We start from the raw sequence: 19,301 nt of genomic DNA on the forward strand, positions 1-19,301 counted from the left end.
TCCCATGATCTCTATTAGGATTGCTTTAGGGCCTTTGTTGCTAGTAGTCAGCTGCTATACAACAATGCAAAAAAAAATCTGGGATTTTTTTATTTTTTAAACCAAGGATGATTGATTTAAAATTTAAGTTTAGAAATAAAACTTAAGAAAAACAATGATCATGCTACATCGTTGAAAACTTAATATAAATTCTTATTTTAAAGGCAAACATCAGGAAACCAAACCTAACCCATTTTCTTCAATTCACTTGACACATTTTCTTCAGGATAACAAAGAGGCAAAGATGATGCATGCAGTATTAAAATAAAGATACTATAGCCACATAGCCACTATATTTGATTTAACATGATACATACCTAAATGGCATACACACTATTGGGTTTTTTTTAATTACCTACACATCTCACTAGCCTTATTTTCAGAAATAAGTCATACATTTCAGTAAGCAAAGCTACTGAAAGGGCAACTTTATCTGATAAGCCTATGAGAATTTTAAAAATTGCTTTATATTTATTTTAAGTATGTAATATTCAGCTACGACAAAAGTAAACAAGACAGCATTAGAAACAATGGAAAAGAAAATCTGTTTCAATTCCTGTCCAAAAGGAAGTAGACCAGCCAATAATATAAACATATCTTCTAAAATATTGGTCTGAAATTTCAGTTTTGTAAAGAAGTAAAGTTCCAACAGTTCTTAAGAGAGAGTCCAGATTTTATAGTAATGAAGCCCATTAACTGCAAAGATCAAAGCAGTCTGCAAAGGAGAGATTGACTTTTGGGGGAAAAAAGAGCTGTACACTCACAGAACAAATTGGATACAATGTGACTTGTAAGAATTCTGGGGTAGTCATGACTATTATCTCCTACAAACACGCTTTTTCTTCTTAAATTACAACTAAGAAAAATATCACAATGGACTTATAGTGAAATATGGATTCTGTTTGCTTCTCTAGCATCAGGTAACAAGGATAAAATTTTTCATGTTACAAAAAAAGAAATCTTTCAGCTTTCACCAAAAAAAGAAGCCTACTCTGATATCAAATGACAATGAAATCTGAAAGACTTGGATGACAGAACTTCAAATTTTTTGGCATGTCATGTCCATTCTCAAGAAAGAGACTTTTATGACAAACCACAAGTTCAGGAGCAGTACGTGTATAAACAGAAATGTAGTGGAATTTTTAAGTCATAAGCAGATTAGAAGTCTAACTCTCATTATCTCTAACATCTTGAAAGTCATCTGTTTCTTTAGGAGCCTAGAGATTTTTGAAAATACAGCACAAAGTGTATTTCTCCATGTGTGCCTATCTGTTTTACTGCATTAACCTTTACTATTGTGAGCAGAAGGGTCATGAGGAGCAGCTGAGGGAGCTGGGGGTGTTTAGCCTGGAGAAAAGGAGGCTCAGGGGAGACCTTATCACTCCCTACAACTGCCTGATAGGAGGCTGTAGCCAGGTGTGGTTTGGTCTCTTCTTCCAGGTAACAAGTGACAGGATGAGTGAAATGGCCTCAAGTTGCACCAGAGAAGGCTTAGATCAGATACTAGTAAGCATTTTGTCACTAAAAGGTTGCCAGGTATTGGAAAAGGCTGCCCAGGGAAGTCCTAGAGGGATAATCCCTAGAAGTGTTCAAAAACAGGTGGAATGTGGCACTTGTGGGTAGGGTTTAGGGTTGAACATAGCAGTGCCAGGTTAAGAATTGGACTCTAATCTTGGAGGCCTTTTCCAGCCTTAGTGATTCTATGATTCTAGGTGCCATGGAATAAATATAAGTCTAGAGGAATTTCATCTCATTTTGTACCTTATGCTGAATTCTGTCCAAGTCTTTTAAAGCTCTTTTTGGAATGCAATCTTGATAATAGAATTATTTTCTTTTCTCTAATTAACTCTTTCCAAAATCCATTATTTAATTAGTCAGTATTAAAAAAAACAATCAGACATCTGGCAATGTGGGAGCTGGCGGAATGCTCTGAAGATAAGATCAAGTGGATCCGGCATTAATCTGTTTTCCATTCCACAGAATATCCTTATCTTGAAAAGGACATAGTGGTTGTCAAGGAGATTTGGCAGATGTGCTTGCTCAATCTCTTGAAATGCAATAGGACACTCTCATTGCAGTCTTTGTGCCACTGGAATAAGAGAACGAGATGAAAACTATAAAAATGCCCCTCATTAATGGGGACTGTAAGCATCTAATGGAAAAAGCTGAGCTTTGCTACATTTCATATAATTGTTAGGCTCACACTTAAAGGGGAAAAGACAGATTCTTTACTGGAGTAGCTGGCCAGTAAACCCTCCACTAAATCCTTCCTTTTAAAAACTGACAAGATTGTTAATGCAAATCAACTTTGGAGTCTTCGTGCTCCTTTAATCCTTCAGCCTGAAATTGTAATCAACATAATTTGATTCTTGATGTTTAAAAATCCTCTAGCAGTAATGAAAGGCAAACAATTGCACTGACTTTGTTAGATCCAATTGAATGTGAGCCACAAAGACTGTGCTTCTGAATGAAAATAAAAGGTGTAAATCAAAGACTTTCATTTTGAAACTTATGAAGCTTGGCATACAGACTGCATTCTTCTTTTACAAATTCTTCATTACACTTCCTAATGAATGTGAAAATTCTGGAAATAATATCTCAAATCCAGCAACATTTTCTCAGAATGCTATTTACTGTTTTTCCAACATAACCAGCTGGTATCACACCTGTGTTCCCTCAAATTTAAGAAAAAAAATTAGTTGAATGAAAGCAAATAAAAAAATAAATGCCCAGATCTACCAGAAATTATAGTTGAAAGCTGGAGAAGTACAAGAAGAATTTGACAAAGATGATTCCTCCTGCAAGAATACTTAGCCACTACTTGAATCCAAGAAGTTTCCAATACTGAAGCAGTTTATGGTTTTTTACTGCTGCTGGACCTATCTTGCAAAAATCAAGTGTCAGTTTATCTAAAGGCGATTGTTTGTATAAAATCCACCATTCTGACTATGCAATTCCTAAAACACATGATGACTGCAGCTAGCTATAACTAGGACCAAGCTTGGAAGATCATACGGAAACTTAGGAGCAACTGACTTCAATTGAGCAACATGGAGAACAGAGACACCACACCAACACAGAAACAACTCCAGTGCCTCCTTTTTACTCCCAGGTACACTGCAGGACACAGAAATGTAAAGCAACACCCATGTTGGGCACTCACCCTGAGTCTCTCCCAGTAAGGAAACAGATTGCAAACATTTAAGATAGGTGTCAGTGAATTTACAGAGGAGAGACACTGCTGTGAAATGTGATCTTCCTGTCTAACAAATCATCCAGAAAAGAGCTCAAAAATGTGCATATTACTATAAAAAAATAAAATAGTGGTCCATATACCTCCCATTAAGATATATATAAGATATATATCCCATTGGCTAAAAGAAGTGGACAGTTTCCTTTGAAACCAATGACTAGTCTAAGCAGCAGAAGAAAATACTGCATGACTTAATGGTCATGATGTTGGTACATGATACCAGTTTAAAACCATTCATTTAAGTTCATTATATTGTTTCCATTTATATTTAATTAGTATCCAGCACACTGACATAGGCGTGCAATGGTTTTAACAGAGTGCCTGTTATTTAACCTCAAGCTTGTTATTTAACCTCAGTTTCTGACATCAATCCGCACAACTTTAATGTGTACCTCTGAAAGACTATCTCAAAATTAATTATTCATCTCCTGAGAAAGCATCTTATGCACATTTACTATGCAAGGCAAAAGCATAGCACACAAGAATCTTTAAAACATAGAGCGTTTTAACTAAGCATACAATTTTAATATCCAAGTAACATCTTGTATATATCTTAATAGCTATGGACTACCTTGAATTTAGAACATATAAGGTGGTAAGTGGAAGATTCTATAATTTGTTTTTACACTGGTACACAAATGAGACAACTATTAATTTTTTTTTTAGTAGTCAAGGTATTTATTAACTTTCCAGAGCCAGATCCATCACCTAGAAATAACCTCATGGAGTATTACCATTGCCAGTGAATTTACACATGCTTTCATGTTATTGTTTCCTTTCTCTCCTTTAAAATTTTCATTAATAAGATTATTATTTAGGAGGCAAATCTAGAATTGAAGTTTCCCATTGTTATCCATTTTTCCCTGCACATGAATTCTGTGTCTTTACTCCTAAATCCTGCTCATTTACATATTTTCCAGCTTTTCATTCCTATTTCTATTTTAAGTGAACTCCCTAATCCCCTTTCAACTCTTAACTTATGTGCTTTCAACATTTTGTTTCTACTCAAATTCAGATGGAACTCTTCAGGAAACTCTACTTTCCTCTCTGTTAGTATTGCTATGACAGAAAACAGATAATCTGTCTGAATTAAGAATTCTTATTTTGCTTGTTAGTTTTAAAAGTTGCTGTTTCCTTGGTTGCTCATACTGGGAGACCATGCCTTATTTTTCACATTGAATTATTCTTAAAGTGAAAAATGTTCTTTCAGCTAAGGCAACCACAACAAAGAGAACCAACCTTTGAAAAGAACAGGTTTTCTGTATTAATGCAGACAATGTCTTAATAATAAATAATAAATCTGGGGCTGGACTATTTCTCCACATCACTAACATGCTTTAGAAACTGTTTTCCAATTTCTCAGATATCTGCTGGTGACGCTGCAAGAAAAGAATGGTATTTATGCAAATAATGAGACATCTTCTTCAATAAGATTACAGTTTATGTCACATCTGTTGAGGAGTCATGATGCAGGATGATGAACAGGTATGCAGGGATAACAATTCCAACACTAGCACACTGAAGAGAAATTTGTATCAATTCCCTACTACAGTGCACACTGTCCCTTCAACAATAGACATATACCATAAATCTTGTAGTTTGCACTTGCATTTCCTTTGGGCAAGAAGGACATAATTTATAATTTATAAAATTAAGTATATTAATTTATTAAATTAAGTAGCCACAAAATATCATTATAATATTTTAGTATGGTTGAAGAGATACTGTCATTCCAAGTTTCCATATGTTGGGCTTAGAGTAGTCAATATTATCCTTTAAGGTAATTTTTAATTGAAAAACAAGGCTTCATTTTGTTGGAAAGAAGTTTCCATATTTTATTGGGTTTTTTTTCCCCTGAAATCAGTGAAATTTGTAGTGATTCTAAACTCTTGTAAAAATGAATTTCAAAGACATGAACTAGTATTCCTATTTAATTTTCAGTACTGCAAAGTACAATTCCATTGAGCCTAGATGACAGAGCCAAAAATAGAAGGCTAGATGAGACCTGCTCCAAGGTCACCTGAGCTCTGCCCATTGATGTTACTGAAGATAAGGATGTCACTGCACTTCAAATTTGATCTTATGGTCAAGTCAGAATTGACACAGCACATAATGGAATGGAGCAACAAGCTCTCATCATCTTATGTTTATCAGTTGTCATTTCATACTTAAACAATTGAAAAGCAATGCATTATTCTGTGAAATAAACTGTTGCAAGTCTAAATAGTCCAAGTAACAAGTATGTTAATATGCAGGACAGCTGTCTCCTACAGCACCAACAGGATGGGAGAATATTTTGGCATCAGTTTTCAACAGGAGACTAAGTACACTTTTTCCTCTGGGAATTGAGATCTGCATACGCAATGGCCAATCATCTCAGGAAAACACAGAAGAGAACAGAACACTATTGAACACCTACTATGAAGACTGAAACCAGATCTGAAGCTATAGAGCAAGAATAACTCCACACTGTAAATACTCCCTCATACTTCCTGATTCATAATTTGGTCCCCCTTGAATACATTTTATATTTCTACAGATGCATACAGGACAGTATGCTTGTGTATGTTGATCTGTATTTTTTTTTTATTTATATATACATACACGTCTATGTATATAAATAAATCTCAAATGCAAAATATAGTCTGGGATATGTTTCACACACAGATGTTCTTCATAATTTATCTTTGCTCATAACCAGAGACAGTGTCATTATACAACTGACAGAATAAGTATTCCAATCACTTTTGAATTATTAGTTCGTTCAACAAGCTGCAGTCATCCTCAATGTGTATTTTAAAATCTTTGGTAAACCAAGAGTCTGCTTACCACAACTGACTGTGACCCCTCCCACACACATAACATTCATCCCTTCATCCCCTCCACCCCACCTGATTAAATCAAAGAGTGACTCTTCTACTTCAGTTACAAACATCAGGCCACCCAGCCCAACAGGCCAGTTAAAACAAACACATTCTTACAAGCAAGAATCATTGACTGTTAATAATTTTTATCTAGAATTTTGAAGCTGCAATATCAGAACTCATATGCTTGTTTTTTCACACCATGTTAAATTGCTAAGATTGGAACTTCAAATATTATCAAGAAGGTACAATGCTTTTCAAAACAAAAATTAACATTCAACCAGCAAATCACATAGCTTCACAAAGTGACCTTAGCAGTTCCATGCTTCATAGGTTAAACCAAACAGAACCTGGTTGGCTTTGTTTTTAAGTGATACTTGCACAATTAGAATTCAAATACTGCCTATTACCAAATGAGAGGTAACGAGGATTTTCACAGTTTAGTATGTACAAATCAGACAGCAAACCAAAAAGTGGGTTTTTTGCTGCCTATTTTAATCACAAACCCATATGCTTTAAAATAACATGGAAAATGTAATTAAAACCTACATAGCAAAATTATAATCACTTTATATTCATATTAAACATTTCAATTAAAAGAAGATATTACCAAGCACTTTGGAAAATTTTTGTTAAACTTTCACTGACATGTCTTCACTTTCCAAATCTGTATACTGTTCTAAAAAAATATTCCAGTATGACATCCTGAGTATCACTGAAACCATTTAGGAACACAGACAAGGTGACTTCACATTGCTTTTTCTGGCTTTCCAGAAATCTATTTAACATTCAGCATTAATTTAGAAAGGGACACTTACAGCATGGGCTCCCTGTATTGTCCTGACGAGGTTGATTCCCTTCCACACATAAATATCTCCATTCAGGGCCCCCGAATACGTCACCTCGTCCCTTGCACAGGCCAGGCACAGGATAGTCTGGAGATCACCAGTCTTGCCAAAGACACCACGTTTTGGTGTCAAGGAATTGCCACACAAGCTCCAGAACTGCAACATGAAGTGATTTAGAAATGGCTATTTTGCTAACACCTTATAATTTCATATGCAGATCTGAAAGAGAAGCACCTTGCCTGCAAAAGACATCACCATTTTCCATGCCTTAGTTCTCCAGGTTAACAGTGTTTTATGTTATTAACCAACTTTATCTTTCCATAACATAAATCATCATAACAGAGTAGTTGGGAAGGAATTTTGGGATATCAGTATGCTATTAAACTAAAATTCTTTCAAATAATAATTTGTGAGTCAGTTGTATTTTCAGTTATTTTTGAAAAGTATTTCATAATAGAATTATCTTTCTTTGATGTAAGACTTTTACACTGAAAATGGTGTATTTGTAGTTTATGTTACTTTATACATTTAAAGATAACATCTAAGCATGCAGAATTCTGATGAAACTCTATTTGCTCTGTTTGAAGGCAGTTGGTTTTTTTGCAGATGTATTTCTCACAAGAACCATGGAGTACGGAGTAGCCATCTGAGGCAGAGATTTTTAAGAACTTTCTAATAAATCATTTGTGTTTAATTGCAGCAATCACACAAGGGTGAATTCCCTCCTATGTCACCCAACATGTACCAATGGATCCTGAACTAAAGACATGCAAAGTCTCTTGTGAGAGCACAATACTTGTCAACTAAGTCTCCAGATAAACACTGTAGTTTCTGAGATCTCTGCAAACAAGAAGCACTTGCTTTCAAACCCTCCTGTCCACACATGTAAATGTGCACTGGAAAGTGAAGCTGCTGAAGTAATCCAATGTAAAACATGAAAGCATCACTGCTGGCAGGTTATTCTTCCATTGTCTCAGCGTATAGAGTTTCTTGCATATGTGCTTAGGGAACTGTATTTCACAGCAAGACACTCTGTTACCAATAATCAATTCAAAAATCTAAGCAGACTTCAATAATTATGGGATAATGTAAGAAGTTACCATGAATAGATTTTTGTATCTGCAATACTGTAATTCAGAAATAAGCAGAAATTACCAGTACTGATTAGACAAATCCCAGTATCTTAACTAGTTGTGCTGGTTTGGGCTGGGATAGTTAATTTTTTTCACAATGGCTGATATGGAGCTGTCTCTTGGATTTGGCTGAACAGAGTGTTGATAAGACAGAGATGGTTTTGTTATTGCTCAGCAGGGCTTGCACAGCCAGGGCTCTTTTGCTCACCTACTGCAACACTGGTGAGGAAGCTGGGGATGCATGGGAGGTTGGGAAGAGACACAGCTGGGAGAGGTGACCCAAACTGACCAAAGGGATATTCCAGATCAAATGGCATCATGCTTAGAAGAAAGTGAGAGGAAGAAGTGGGGGGAGTATTTGAGGGGATGGAGTTTATCTTCCCAAGTTACTTATGTGTGCTCTTGTGGAGATGGCTGAACACCTGCCTGTCCCTGGGAAGCAGTGAATTAAGTCCTTCATGAGTTTTGCTTGCATGTGCAGGTTTTGCTCTCTCTATTAAACTGTCTTTACCTCAACCCATGAGTTTTCCAGCTTTTACTCTTCAATTCTCTCCCTAGTCCTGCTAGTGGTGGAGTAAGTGAGCAGCTGGTTGGGGCTTAGCTGCTGGCTGGGGTGAAACCATGACAGTATATTTTTTAACTTAAGTACAGATTTCAAGGCATAGACCATGTTGTTGCTTGAGAAGGCTGCAACTACACAGTCACTGCATAAATCAAACACCTAGCTCCAATGTGAAAGTGGATGATGGATCTAACAAAAGTAATTCCTCAACATCAGCTCACATGGAATTATCTACATAATTTGATCAAGTACTATTACAAGTTGCATAAAATATCATCTGAGAACAAATACAATTGTATTAAAAACTTGAAAGTAATTCTTGATATCTGAAAGAGCAAGAAGGTGTGGTTTAAAAAAAACACACATCAACAACAATCTCTTGCCTGATCCAAATGCCTAAATACCTCTAGAATTCTGATTTTCCATACTGGTTTCCCAGAGGAAACAGTAGTTATTTTTAAAATAATGTTTCTATTTAGAAAGGCTTTGTAGAGCTTTAAAATTTGCTCAAACTTTTGCTTATCTAAATAGATATGTTTTGACATCATAAAGCCATCCTAAATATACTAAATCACTGCTGACAAATATTAGCTTACTATTGGCAGACAGGTCCTTTAAGAGAAGTAGAAAAAAAAGATCATTTTTAAACAAGTTAATGGAATTCTCTAACTGACATGCTAAACACCTGCATGCCAAATCAGACTTATGCAATCCAGCCAACAGATTTAAGACTTTTTCCAGTAGGCCACTAATACATATTACTCTACAAGTTCATTGTATAAAAAGCAACACATTTTCCCCACCATGGGAACCTCCACACAGCAGCAATACAGAACTTTCAAGCTGCCATCTACTGCTGTGATGTGGTAACACAGAAAATCATGCATGGGAGAAGACAGTGACTTTTGACCAAAGTGAAACACAGTTCCTAATCATTGATAACCCTGCTGAAAAAAAAAAGTTCTTTCTGCACAAAATTTGCTACAGGATCAAACAGAGCATGCTTGAAAAATACATCAATTGTTCAAATTATGAATCCTGTAACAGATACAGAATGCTCCAAATGACAAAGGTATGAATACAAGCAGGGAAAAGAATTAAAAGAAAGGAAAATGCTGCTTCTCTTCCTTTCTCTTTCACTGTTTCCCCTGAATGTTTTTTTTTCACTGAATGGTTTTTCAATTAATTTCACCTCTGTAGTGCAGCAATTCATTCATTGTCCAAGATCCAGAAACGTGAGTACCTGGAGTCACCTTAAACGTGTGCATCCTGTCTTACACTACTCTGGATTTCAAACAGCATGTTTTAGAGAACCTAAATTTTAAATTATATTACAGGCATTACATACAATGCTACTGACAACTGTTTCATTCCTACTACACTGCTTCTGCCAGGGCATGAAGTCTTTGAGCAGGGAGGGTCTGTTTTTCACTAGACAGATCTTTTAACATATCTAGTGTAGTCAGGTGTGATTCATGATTGCAGTTCTAAGAACTAATATTGTTCTTACACAACACCCTCCATATTATCATTCTATATTCCTTTTAGATTCTATTTTTATGCATTTTATAGAGCATATATTACTGCAGCTTAAATATTTTATAAATGAAGAGTTATTTCATTACCTTGATGTGTTTTACACCACAGCTGACGAGCTTGTTTGGCTGGTATAAATCCCAAGAAATATCAAATATCTGCACAAAAAAACCAAAGGATGTCAGCAGAGATGGTCTTTCTAGCACAGTTAAAACAGTAAAACTTCTAGCAAATTAACAGGGAGTCTGAAATGCTTTAAATGGATCTATTGGAAAGACTTTTTTATCCTCTCATTCCATACTGAAATTTCAATATATACCAAATATAGTTCTGGCTTTTTTTCCCCTAGAGTAATTAAAACACATGATAAAACAACATTAAGGTTCATTTATAGACTAGAAAAAATTAAGCAATTATTTGCATTTTGATTTCCCATATGGGGATTAGGGTCTAAGAAGTACATTAATTATGCACTTCTCCTACATGTTTTCAGTCTCAACAAACCATATACAAATAAATATTGAGTTATTCCAGAAATAAATGCACACATCTTAAATATCTTCACATCTTTATGCATATCAACCTTTTAGGCAAATTCAGTTTCTAAAACAAAATGGGTTTTGCTCAGACATAGGTCTAGTACCTACATACAGACATGGTTTAAAAGCTGAAATGACACTGATGCCCAGACTATTTAGTTGTACTTACTCTGTCTGTATGACCAGGAGCCATTGATAACAATTTTCCTTTTCTCCAGTCCCATACACAAACTGTGTTTTTCGAATCCAAACCAACTGAGACCAAACGCTAGAAGTGTCCAAATCAAACAAATAAAAATAACTCAATATATTAATGAAATATAAAGTCATTCTTTTGAATGAGTTGCACAAAATGTGTAACATATTTGAGATAGAAGCAATAGCTCCATTTTGATATAGAAGAAAATATAAGCTGTATCTTACACCAAAACTTACACAGATACATCTTTTCAGGTACAAGATCATGACCATAAAGATCTTCTTAGATAACAACATATTTCTGATCTATAAAGTTTAATACCTATCTATATAATTATATATAGCACACAGGGCAAGCTGTGGTCAGGAGACATTTGCAAAAAAGAAATAATCACCGACCTTAATGAAACTGTATGTGTTTACCTTAAATTACATGTAACTTGCAGAATTTAGGATTTATAAGTCAAGAAATACAAAGAAAAAATATTTTCTTCAATCTTCTTGAAAACAAACAAAAGATCACAAACAATTAAACGCTTTAAGTCTTTTGCTTGATTCTTCAAAACACATATAAGTAAATATTTCTTTCCAAATCCTTTCTCAAATCAGAATTAAAAAGGCCCCAAATATAATTTCATGAAGTCTTTATTATTCAGAAAGAGCTTGAAGCCATTTACACTGTAAAACTAGGATGAACAAAAAGATTATTCCAAAAAAATAAATAAAAATAAAATTTTGAGATCTTCCTGTGCTTTGCAGCCTGGCTTGTCCTGACTGTGAAGACATCTTGTACAGATTTCTTGACACAAATGATTGACTAAATTAGTCACTTTTATGGTATTTGTTAACCAGTCAAAATGCTATTTATCCTACAGAAATTCTCAACAGAAAGACTAACAGGATTGAATTATTAAAAAAAAAAAGCGCTGAGTGATTTGGCTCAATTTTTAAAGAAAATGCATATTTTTGTACCATTTTTGCATGAATTGTGCCATCTTGATGTTGATAAATGAATTTTTTTCAAATCTTTAGGGCAAAGCTTTTTTCACTGTTTAGCAGTTAATACTTACATTCATTAAAGACAAATTTAGCTTCAATTTCTACATAGATTATCTAAGTGAGTTTATAAAAGCAAAACCAAACTCCAACCTTCAATTGTAATCTTTGTTCCCAAAGATTACAAAGAAACCTATTCTAAATAACATAATTCCTTTACTGTCTGAAAAACGCCAAGATTATCAGAAGAAAAAATTAACAAGTTAAATACAATTTCTACACATGCTTCCTGTAGCATGAGTAACAAAATCTAACCTTTCTATTCCATCTTCAAAAAATCAGGGTATTTCAATCCTAATCTGATGTATCTTGACCTTAAATTAAGAAGGCCATTCAAGTGAGGGAGTAACACAAGTTTACACAACAAGAACAATGTAGAGAAAATATATTGCTTTGAAGTAGAAATGATGTTCTAGAAAAAAGCTGACTGCCTAAAGTGAGAGGTCATTTCAACAGATTCAGAACTTTTCTACAATAATTACAACATGTTGTAACAGAAACAAGTCACAGGTGGGCTTTCCTCTTGTGTTCAACGCAACTGCATTTGATATTCTCTTCAGGACAGCAACTAGTCTGTCTCTACAGTACATCCTCACTTGAGGGAACAGCAGTAACTAACAGACACTGACCTTTTTAGCAAGCAAAAGGAGCTGAGGATACAGCTAAATCTGAGTATCACATTGCAAGGCTGAGTGGGAAGGAAAAAAGTGTTTCATAGACCAGGAAAGCACACCTCCAGAAAGGATTTTCTCAGCTAATACCTTTTCATCTGCTACCTAACATGTAAATATAACCATTAAATTTTCCATTTCCAATACATCAGTCAAGAAAGCCTCTTTACTCAGAGGAGCTAGTGTCTGGTAGAAACAATCTCCATTATAGGTATCAGCTCTGAGAACCAATTTACTACTCAGAAAATGTTTAAAAGCAAAAAAATTCTAATCCAATGAAACCTTTTTCTTGACTCTCAGATACAGGATACATGAGTCTGAACAAACAATCAAAACATGGAGAGCCACCAGTGAATGCAAAATGCATGAAAGAGAAGGGGACACTGCCTGAAGGAGTCCAAGGTGAGACACACAACAGGGCTACCATCGCCCTGGGCACAAGCCATGTCCCTGCACAGGGGAGGGCCACTGTCTCCAGTTATTTGGTCTAACTCTGAACTGTGGCCCACAGACCACAAGAACCTCCCTACCACCTCATCTCCATTCAAAAAGCTTTTGAAGTTATAATTTTCTTGCCAAATATAAATATTTGGCATTCATTAGTAATACAAATTGATCTTCCTCAACTTGAGAATAAGGAGATAGAACCTGAGACAATACACTGTCTTTTTTAAAGAAAAACTATGCAACAAGATTTCTAATAGATAAACAATTTATTCAAGTGTTGAAAAAAGAATGTTAATGACATACCTGACCATCTAAATCAAAGGCCAAGCAAGCTATGCCATGTGTGTGAACGTCTTTCAGGACAGATACAGTTTGCACAGTGTATGAATCCCACACACAGATGTATGGTTCCTTCCCAACTTGACCTGTTGCCACCAACACACGTTCGGGGTGCAAAGCAAGGCTGCCAAAAAAAAGAGATAAAAATATTTCTGCATGAAACTTTGGTATTTGCCTAGTTAGTTGCATTATTTTTTTTTCCTTAAAAGTTCTTTTACAATATTTTCCTATGGATACTAGATAATAAAAAGTCATTTTGTATCACAGATTCCACAGTAGCTGTGAAATTCTAAGTATAGTACATTCCAACATCTTTCTTGAATTTAGCCTTCAAAAGCCTTCTACATTTAAATTAGTTGCAAAATAGTCAATAATCCTCTGTTCCAAAAGTGTTTCCTAAGTTTGGTCAGATTTTCATGCACTGAGAGAAATACCTCTTTTCCTTTCTCTATATTTCTTAAAATTCAAAAACACAAACAATGGAAAACAGAAGTTGGTGTTTAACTATCTACACATCAATCATCAATGGAGAGAGATGCACATCTCCAGAAGTTCTTTATTCCACACAGTTTTTGATGTCCTTTTTATGAGAGGACAGCTTCCTGAAGCTGTCTCTCTGCTGATTGTACAGCAACCCAAAGCACTAGGGTTTGGACTAGCTTGGACTAGAGGCAATGACTACACTTCAGATGACTGAACTTAAGAGCAATAGAGATTATCTTAAATGTCTGAAATTTAATATAGAACAATTGGAAATAGCTGGGTTTGAATCATTATTAATGCTCCACATTTCTAATATTGTAGAGAATTTTCTTATAGCTTGTATTTCAGTCTTTCAGAGTGCACTTGAGGTTCATCAGAACTGTTTTGCTAAATCTGGGACCAAGCTAGAAAACATTCTAGTCAGCAAGATATTTCTTTGTTTTGTTTATGCCAGCAAGCTGTATGGGAGAACACGAGGTCTGAGGACTCAGATTTCATAATACAGAAAAGTAATAATATATTCTAACAGAAACCCAAACAAACTACTTGATCACACTCCAAATATACTAGGTACAGCAGTCCAGAATGATGTAGAAACACCACACAGAAGTCAGGAAGACATAATTTCCAAAGCTGGCTGTTTAATTTGGCTAAAAAATTTCCTAGCCTGATGAATGCCAGGGTAATGAATGATCTTGAGAAACTGGTGGACAGAATCACTAACAACACATGTAAGTATATTTATCTTCTCAAAATTATTTGGGAAGGAGAAAGGTTGAGCACTTTGCAAATGTAAGATGATCTTTAACTTGAACACACGTTTTGATAAATAAAGTTCAAAGGGTGGAGACAAGGGAAGTTATAAATATAAACAAAAACAGCAAGGTTAAAGCTAACCAGGCAATTACCAGAAAAATCTTCTGATTCAAAAGATGTACACATTTTCTATATACAGAAAGAGCAAGAGGAAATCACATTAGAAGATGCTTAATATTTAATGAAGTTAAACTACAGTACACAATACACTTCCATATTTTTTCTGTTTTAAAATAGCAGGTCAGTTTGTTGATACTGCTTGATGAATTCCACGTGCAAAACTGAGCAGAATGCCTAACTTCAAAGGTGAAAAGGTAAAAAGCCCTGAACCTTTCCATTTTGCTATGGGAATTTCTACTCTTGGCTACTCTGTTACCCTCAGCACCAGGATAAAGTAACCAATATTTCCCCACTTTGCTTTACAACACTTCCAGAGTTGTTTATTTGACAGAGCAACTTCACAATTAAAAACGTTGCAGAAAGGAGCTGGCAGCAAAACTTAATCACATTTCAATTCAGTTCTGCCACCTAATCCTGCCTAACACCTGCACATCTCCCAGAGCACACAAAGGCAGATGGTGAACTCACAGGACAAAGGATAAACATCTGGAGGGAGAAAAAAATGCTGCATCCAAAATATCTATTTTTTTAGAATGGCACCACAGAAAGGGGGCAATTAGACCAAATGGACAATAAAGAAATTTGGAAAAGGAAGTGAAAAGAATAAGCAAGAAAAAAGAGACAGAAACTAAGAGGAAAATAGGAAAAACCCCGGAGTCTCATGTCTGATTCCCCACCTCTTCAATCCTGTGCTGATCTGTGCTACAAGTGCATAGTGCATTTTCAGACAAGCAAAAACCACACCACAATACAACAAAACACTCACTGTATGTGTATGGACACACATACATGCAAAAGCACCCCCACATCACACCTTGCAAAACAATTTACAGGAACCAAAAATCAGCTCTGTATGTTTTAACTGAAACTCAAGAGTCTTTAGAGAAACGCAATGCATCAGAGAGGGAAGGGACAACACTAAAGGCACTACCAAGGGAAAGGAGAACATTGTCCTCAGCCCAAGCATTCCAACTAATTTAATTCAAAGAATATTAGGTGAATACAGAGATGGTTTCCTCTATTTCTAATTAACAAATGGCAAATAACAACTAATAGCAGTATCACAATATTTGTTCTTTCTACATCACAATACAAAATACTGGCTTAAACAACTGAGCTCAAATTCTGCCTTGATATGGGATATAGTAAACTGCTAATAACTTTTCTAGACATTCATTGAAAGAAGAGGAAAATAAGTGTACAATAAATATTTTGAGACAGCAAGCTCTTAAAAAAATGCAAATATGGTGAGTTTCAGGGAAACTATTTAGGAAAGCTGTTAGAAGTGGCTGAAGAAACACCTATTTAAAAATACCTTTCCATGTCTTTTCTTAGAGACCAAGGAGTGAAGGAAAACTTAAAGTATTACCTGTAGGTATTCTATCTCACAGGCTGTCAGAGCAGATCAAAAAGAGAAGCATGGAAAAAGTCAAGGGACTATTTCTGTAATGAACACTAAACATATATTTACATTTTGATATGAGACATGAATGATAAGACAATGTTTTTCCTTAATAATCAAGTCTTGGCTATTATTAATCCCATGGGGAACCATGCAGAATTATGAATTTGAAAATTTCGGGTCCTTATGAAAAGTCAAGGATTAGACTCCAATTTTACACAATATGGTGACTCTTTTCAGTTCTTTCATTGGACTGTGAGTGATCAAGCAATCCCTATAAGCATAGTAAACAATACAAAAATACAGTATCTTGTTCTAACCTCTAGAGTAGAAGCATCAATACCAGTCACATACTTGAGAACGTTCACTGCTAGAACTGCCCTGAGCCAAACACTTTAAATGGCTTCCTAGTGCAGACAGAAAGAGCTTAACTGGAATGGATGCCCAGAAACAAATCACAATAAATACTTTCCATACACAGACCAGAGGAACTTGTGGTGTGATGCAGTTAACAGGATCAAACAATGAGTTTGAGCTCTCTCTGGGTACTCTGGGTATGACCTTCAGCACACCTCTACTGAGGTGTCAAAATCATACAACTGTTGGGATGGTATCTGCAATAGCTGCTTGCCAGTCATCCATTCAGTTCCTGAGATGAGACAGAAAAGTATGGGTGTGGTTCAGCTCCAAAGGCAGCTTTCAAATCTCTTAGTGTGGGACTTGCGGGCTTAGGTACCCTCCCCCACAAATATTCTCTTGCATTTTCTTTCTTAGGGAGAAGGAAGAGATTGCTTAGTGGCATAAGAAAGTCTGCACTCAGAAGAAAAGCTCACATATTCCCTTTACAGCAGTCAGAAGGAGAGAATTCCCTTTACTATCCTGGTGATGAGAGCTGGTATGACCTCTCCAGGTTAGACTGCTGGAACTGTGCTTGCCTCTAGCCCACACTGCTAGACTGTAAACTGGAGCTTGATTTCTTTCCTTGTCCTTGAAGGATGACTAAGCTGATGAACAAGATACTGCTGCTTGTCCAGAAAAGGAAACAGATATTCCTAATGAGAAATTCCTCAGGCCTTCTTGTTTGCCTCTGGCCTTTCTGACCTGGGCTCTTCCACAACAGATGTTAGATCTAATGTAGTAACATGTAACATATGTAAGAACACATCCAAAAGGCAAACTTTATAACGAAAAAAGCAGGTATTAAGCTAACAAACTGCTAAGTCAAGTGAATTTTTAAATTGACTCTAGAACTTGGCACTTCTCAGAAGAGTTCAGAAATAGAAAATGAAAAAAATCTTGTCTGTCACTATTGCAACAAACCAAGTAGTGGTTTGTTGGACTTGTAGTGAGCTGAGGTTTCCACCACTGTGTCTGAATGACAGGTCTTTTCCTAGCCAGATACTCAAACTGAGCTGAAATGCAGTAGTAGAGTTTTAACAGCCTACTGAAAGGGATGTGTTTCTCACTTTAGTACATTCAAGCTCCTCTTTTTAATGCATTCAGGAAAGGTTCTTTCTCCCTTTCAGAGCAATATGTAATCATTCCCCAACATTTTGACCAGATCCATGCACTGTGCAAGACCAATGTTAGATTATTATATTAAATACTAATGGCAGCCAATGAAAAAAAATAAAACCTGTCCATGTTGTGTCTGCATGGAATGAGACTAGAGACATGGACAAGACCCTCCAATTTGTGTAGGTTTGAAGGGGCAGGGGATCCTGAAGGAGAATAGTCAATAATAAATTACTTGATAATAAAAGAAATTAAGATTCTTTTTCATCTTTCCTTGGTTTGTGCTGAGCATTAGCAGGCATTGATTAATACAGACAAGCTGCAGACAAGGATACAGTATTAAAGATGATGTTTCCTTAGCAACAATATTGGATGAAAATCCAAGAATATATTCATGTGACTACTCCTGAGCTTCATAAAACTAGGGCACCAGTAAAAATGCACAAAAGAATACTGCAGTAAAATAACAGCATCTCAGACATCTCTTAATTAAGAGTTAATTTCAAGTGTGAAATTGTTTCTACACTTAAATAAAGCCAAATATATTCATGGTATGTTTACAGACATTTTACATACACTTGAGAATATTTTCTTATTTGCTGTACTTTACCCATATTTTCCAGAAAGAATAAAAGGGGAAGCTACAAACCATTTCTGTCATACTATTTAAAATCTTAAAGCAGAAAGAGCTGCAATCAGCAAACATCTCTCATCAAAGTTTAAACAGATCAAATCAGAACACACTTATTTTCCATAGACCAAACAAAGCAGTGCTCATCATGGAGCACCACTACCAGCCTTCCATACAGTTATTGCCCCAGAGCCAATAATGTCAAATAGAGCTTTCTGAATCTTCCTTAAATTGCACAAGCATCCAACTTCTAAGTAAGAGAGGCTGAAGTGGAGACAGGGACAGTGAACTCAAACTGTACATTGGTCATTCCCAGCTCCAGTTTATCTCACTACAATCCATATTTTTCTCCTATTGGATCAGAGTGGTTTTAGATTAACAAGAAACATTTAAACCCAGAGACTCCTAAAGATTGCATTGGGCTTCTATTTGTTGCTGAACTCCAAGGAGGGGGCAAAAATAAAAAACGAGATGTACTTCAAAGAGAAGGAAAAAGTCAGAGAGTGACTAAAGCAACACTGATGCAAAGTTCCCAAATCATCAAATATGAGAACTGAGTAAAATATTCTGGGAACTACATGCTATATGAAAATGTCCATTTTTGTCTTGCATTGTCATATCCTCCACTGCTGAAGAAGGGATTGGCTTCAGCTTTCTAGTAAGTCATCATCTCTAGAAAACTGATAAAAATAAAGATACTCCCCTTCTTTTCAAATATGAATGATTTTGCCAATGCCAATAGGAGAACTCATGCTTTGACTGAGTGGGGTTGCTGGATTTTTACAAATTCTACATGATTGTGACAATTTAATCACCAGGTTTTCATAATCTGAGGAAGAAAATTCTTTT

The 19,301-nt window shown here is 35.7% G+C and overlaps 1 protein-coding gene across 2 annotated transcripts in view; it reads right to left on the bottom strand.

The window, feature by feature from the left end:
• The window catches only part of EML5 (EMAP like 5), a 90,323-nt gene that overhangs the window by 56,885 nt on the left and 14,137 nt on the right, over positions 1–19,301 (bottom strand). For both annotated transcript variants that reach the window (XM_066552443.1, XM_066552442.1), the window contains exons 2-5: positions 13,450–13,609; positions 10,944–11,042; positions 10,325–10,393; positions 6,975–7,160 (exon numbers count right to left, since the gene is read on the bottom strand). In XM_066552443.1, the coding sequence (XP_066408540.1) occupies positions 6,975–7,160; positions 10,325–10,393; positions 10,944–11,042; positions 13,450–13,609 (514 nt within the window). The remainder of the gene's footprint in view (positions 1–6,974; positions 7,161–10,324; positions 10,394–10,943; positions 11,043–13,449; positions 13,610–19,301) is intronic.

This window comes from Molothrus aeneus, chromosome 6 (assembly GCF_037042795.1).
Source record: "Molothrus aeneus isolate 106 chromosome 6, BPBGC_Maene_1.0, whole genome shotgun sequence".
NCBI classification, from domain to species: domain Eukaryota; kingdom Metazoa; phylum Chordata; class Aves; order Passeriformes; family Icteridae; genus Molothrus; species Molothrus aeneus.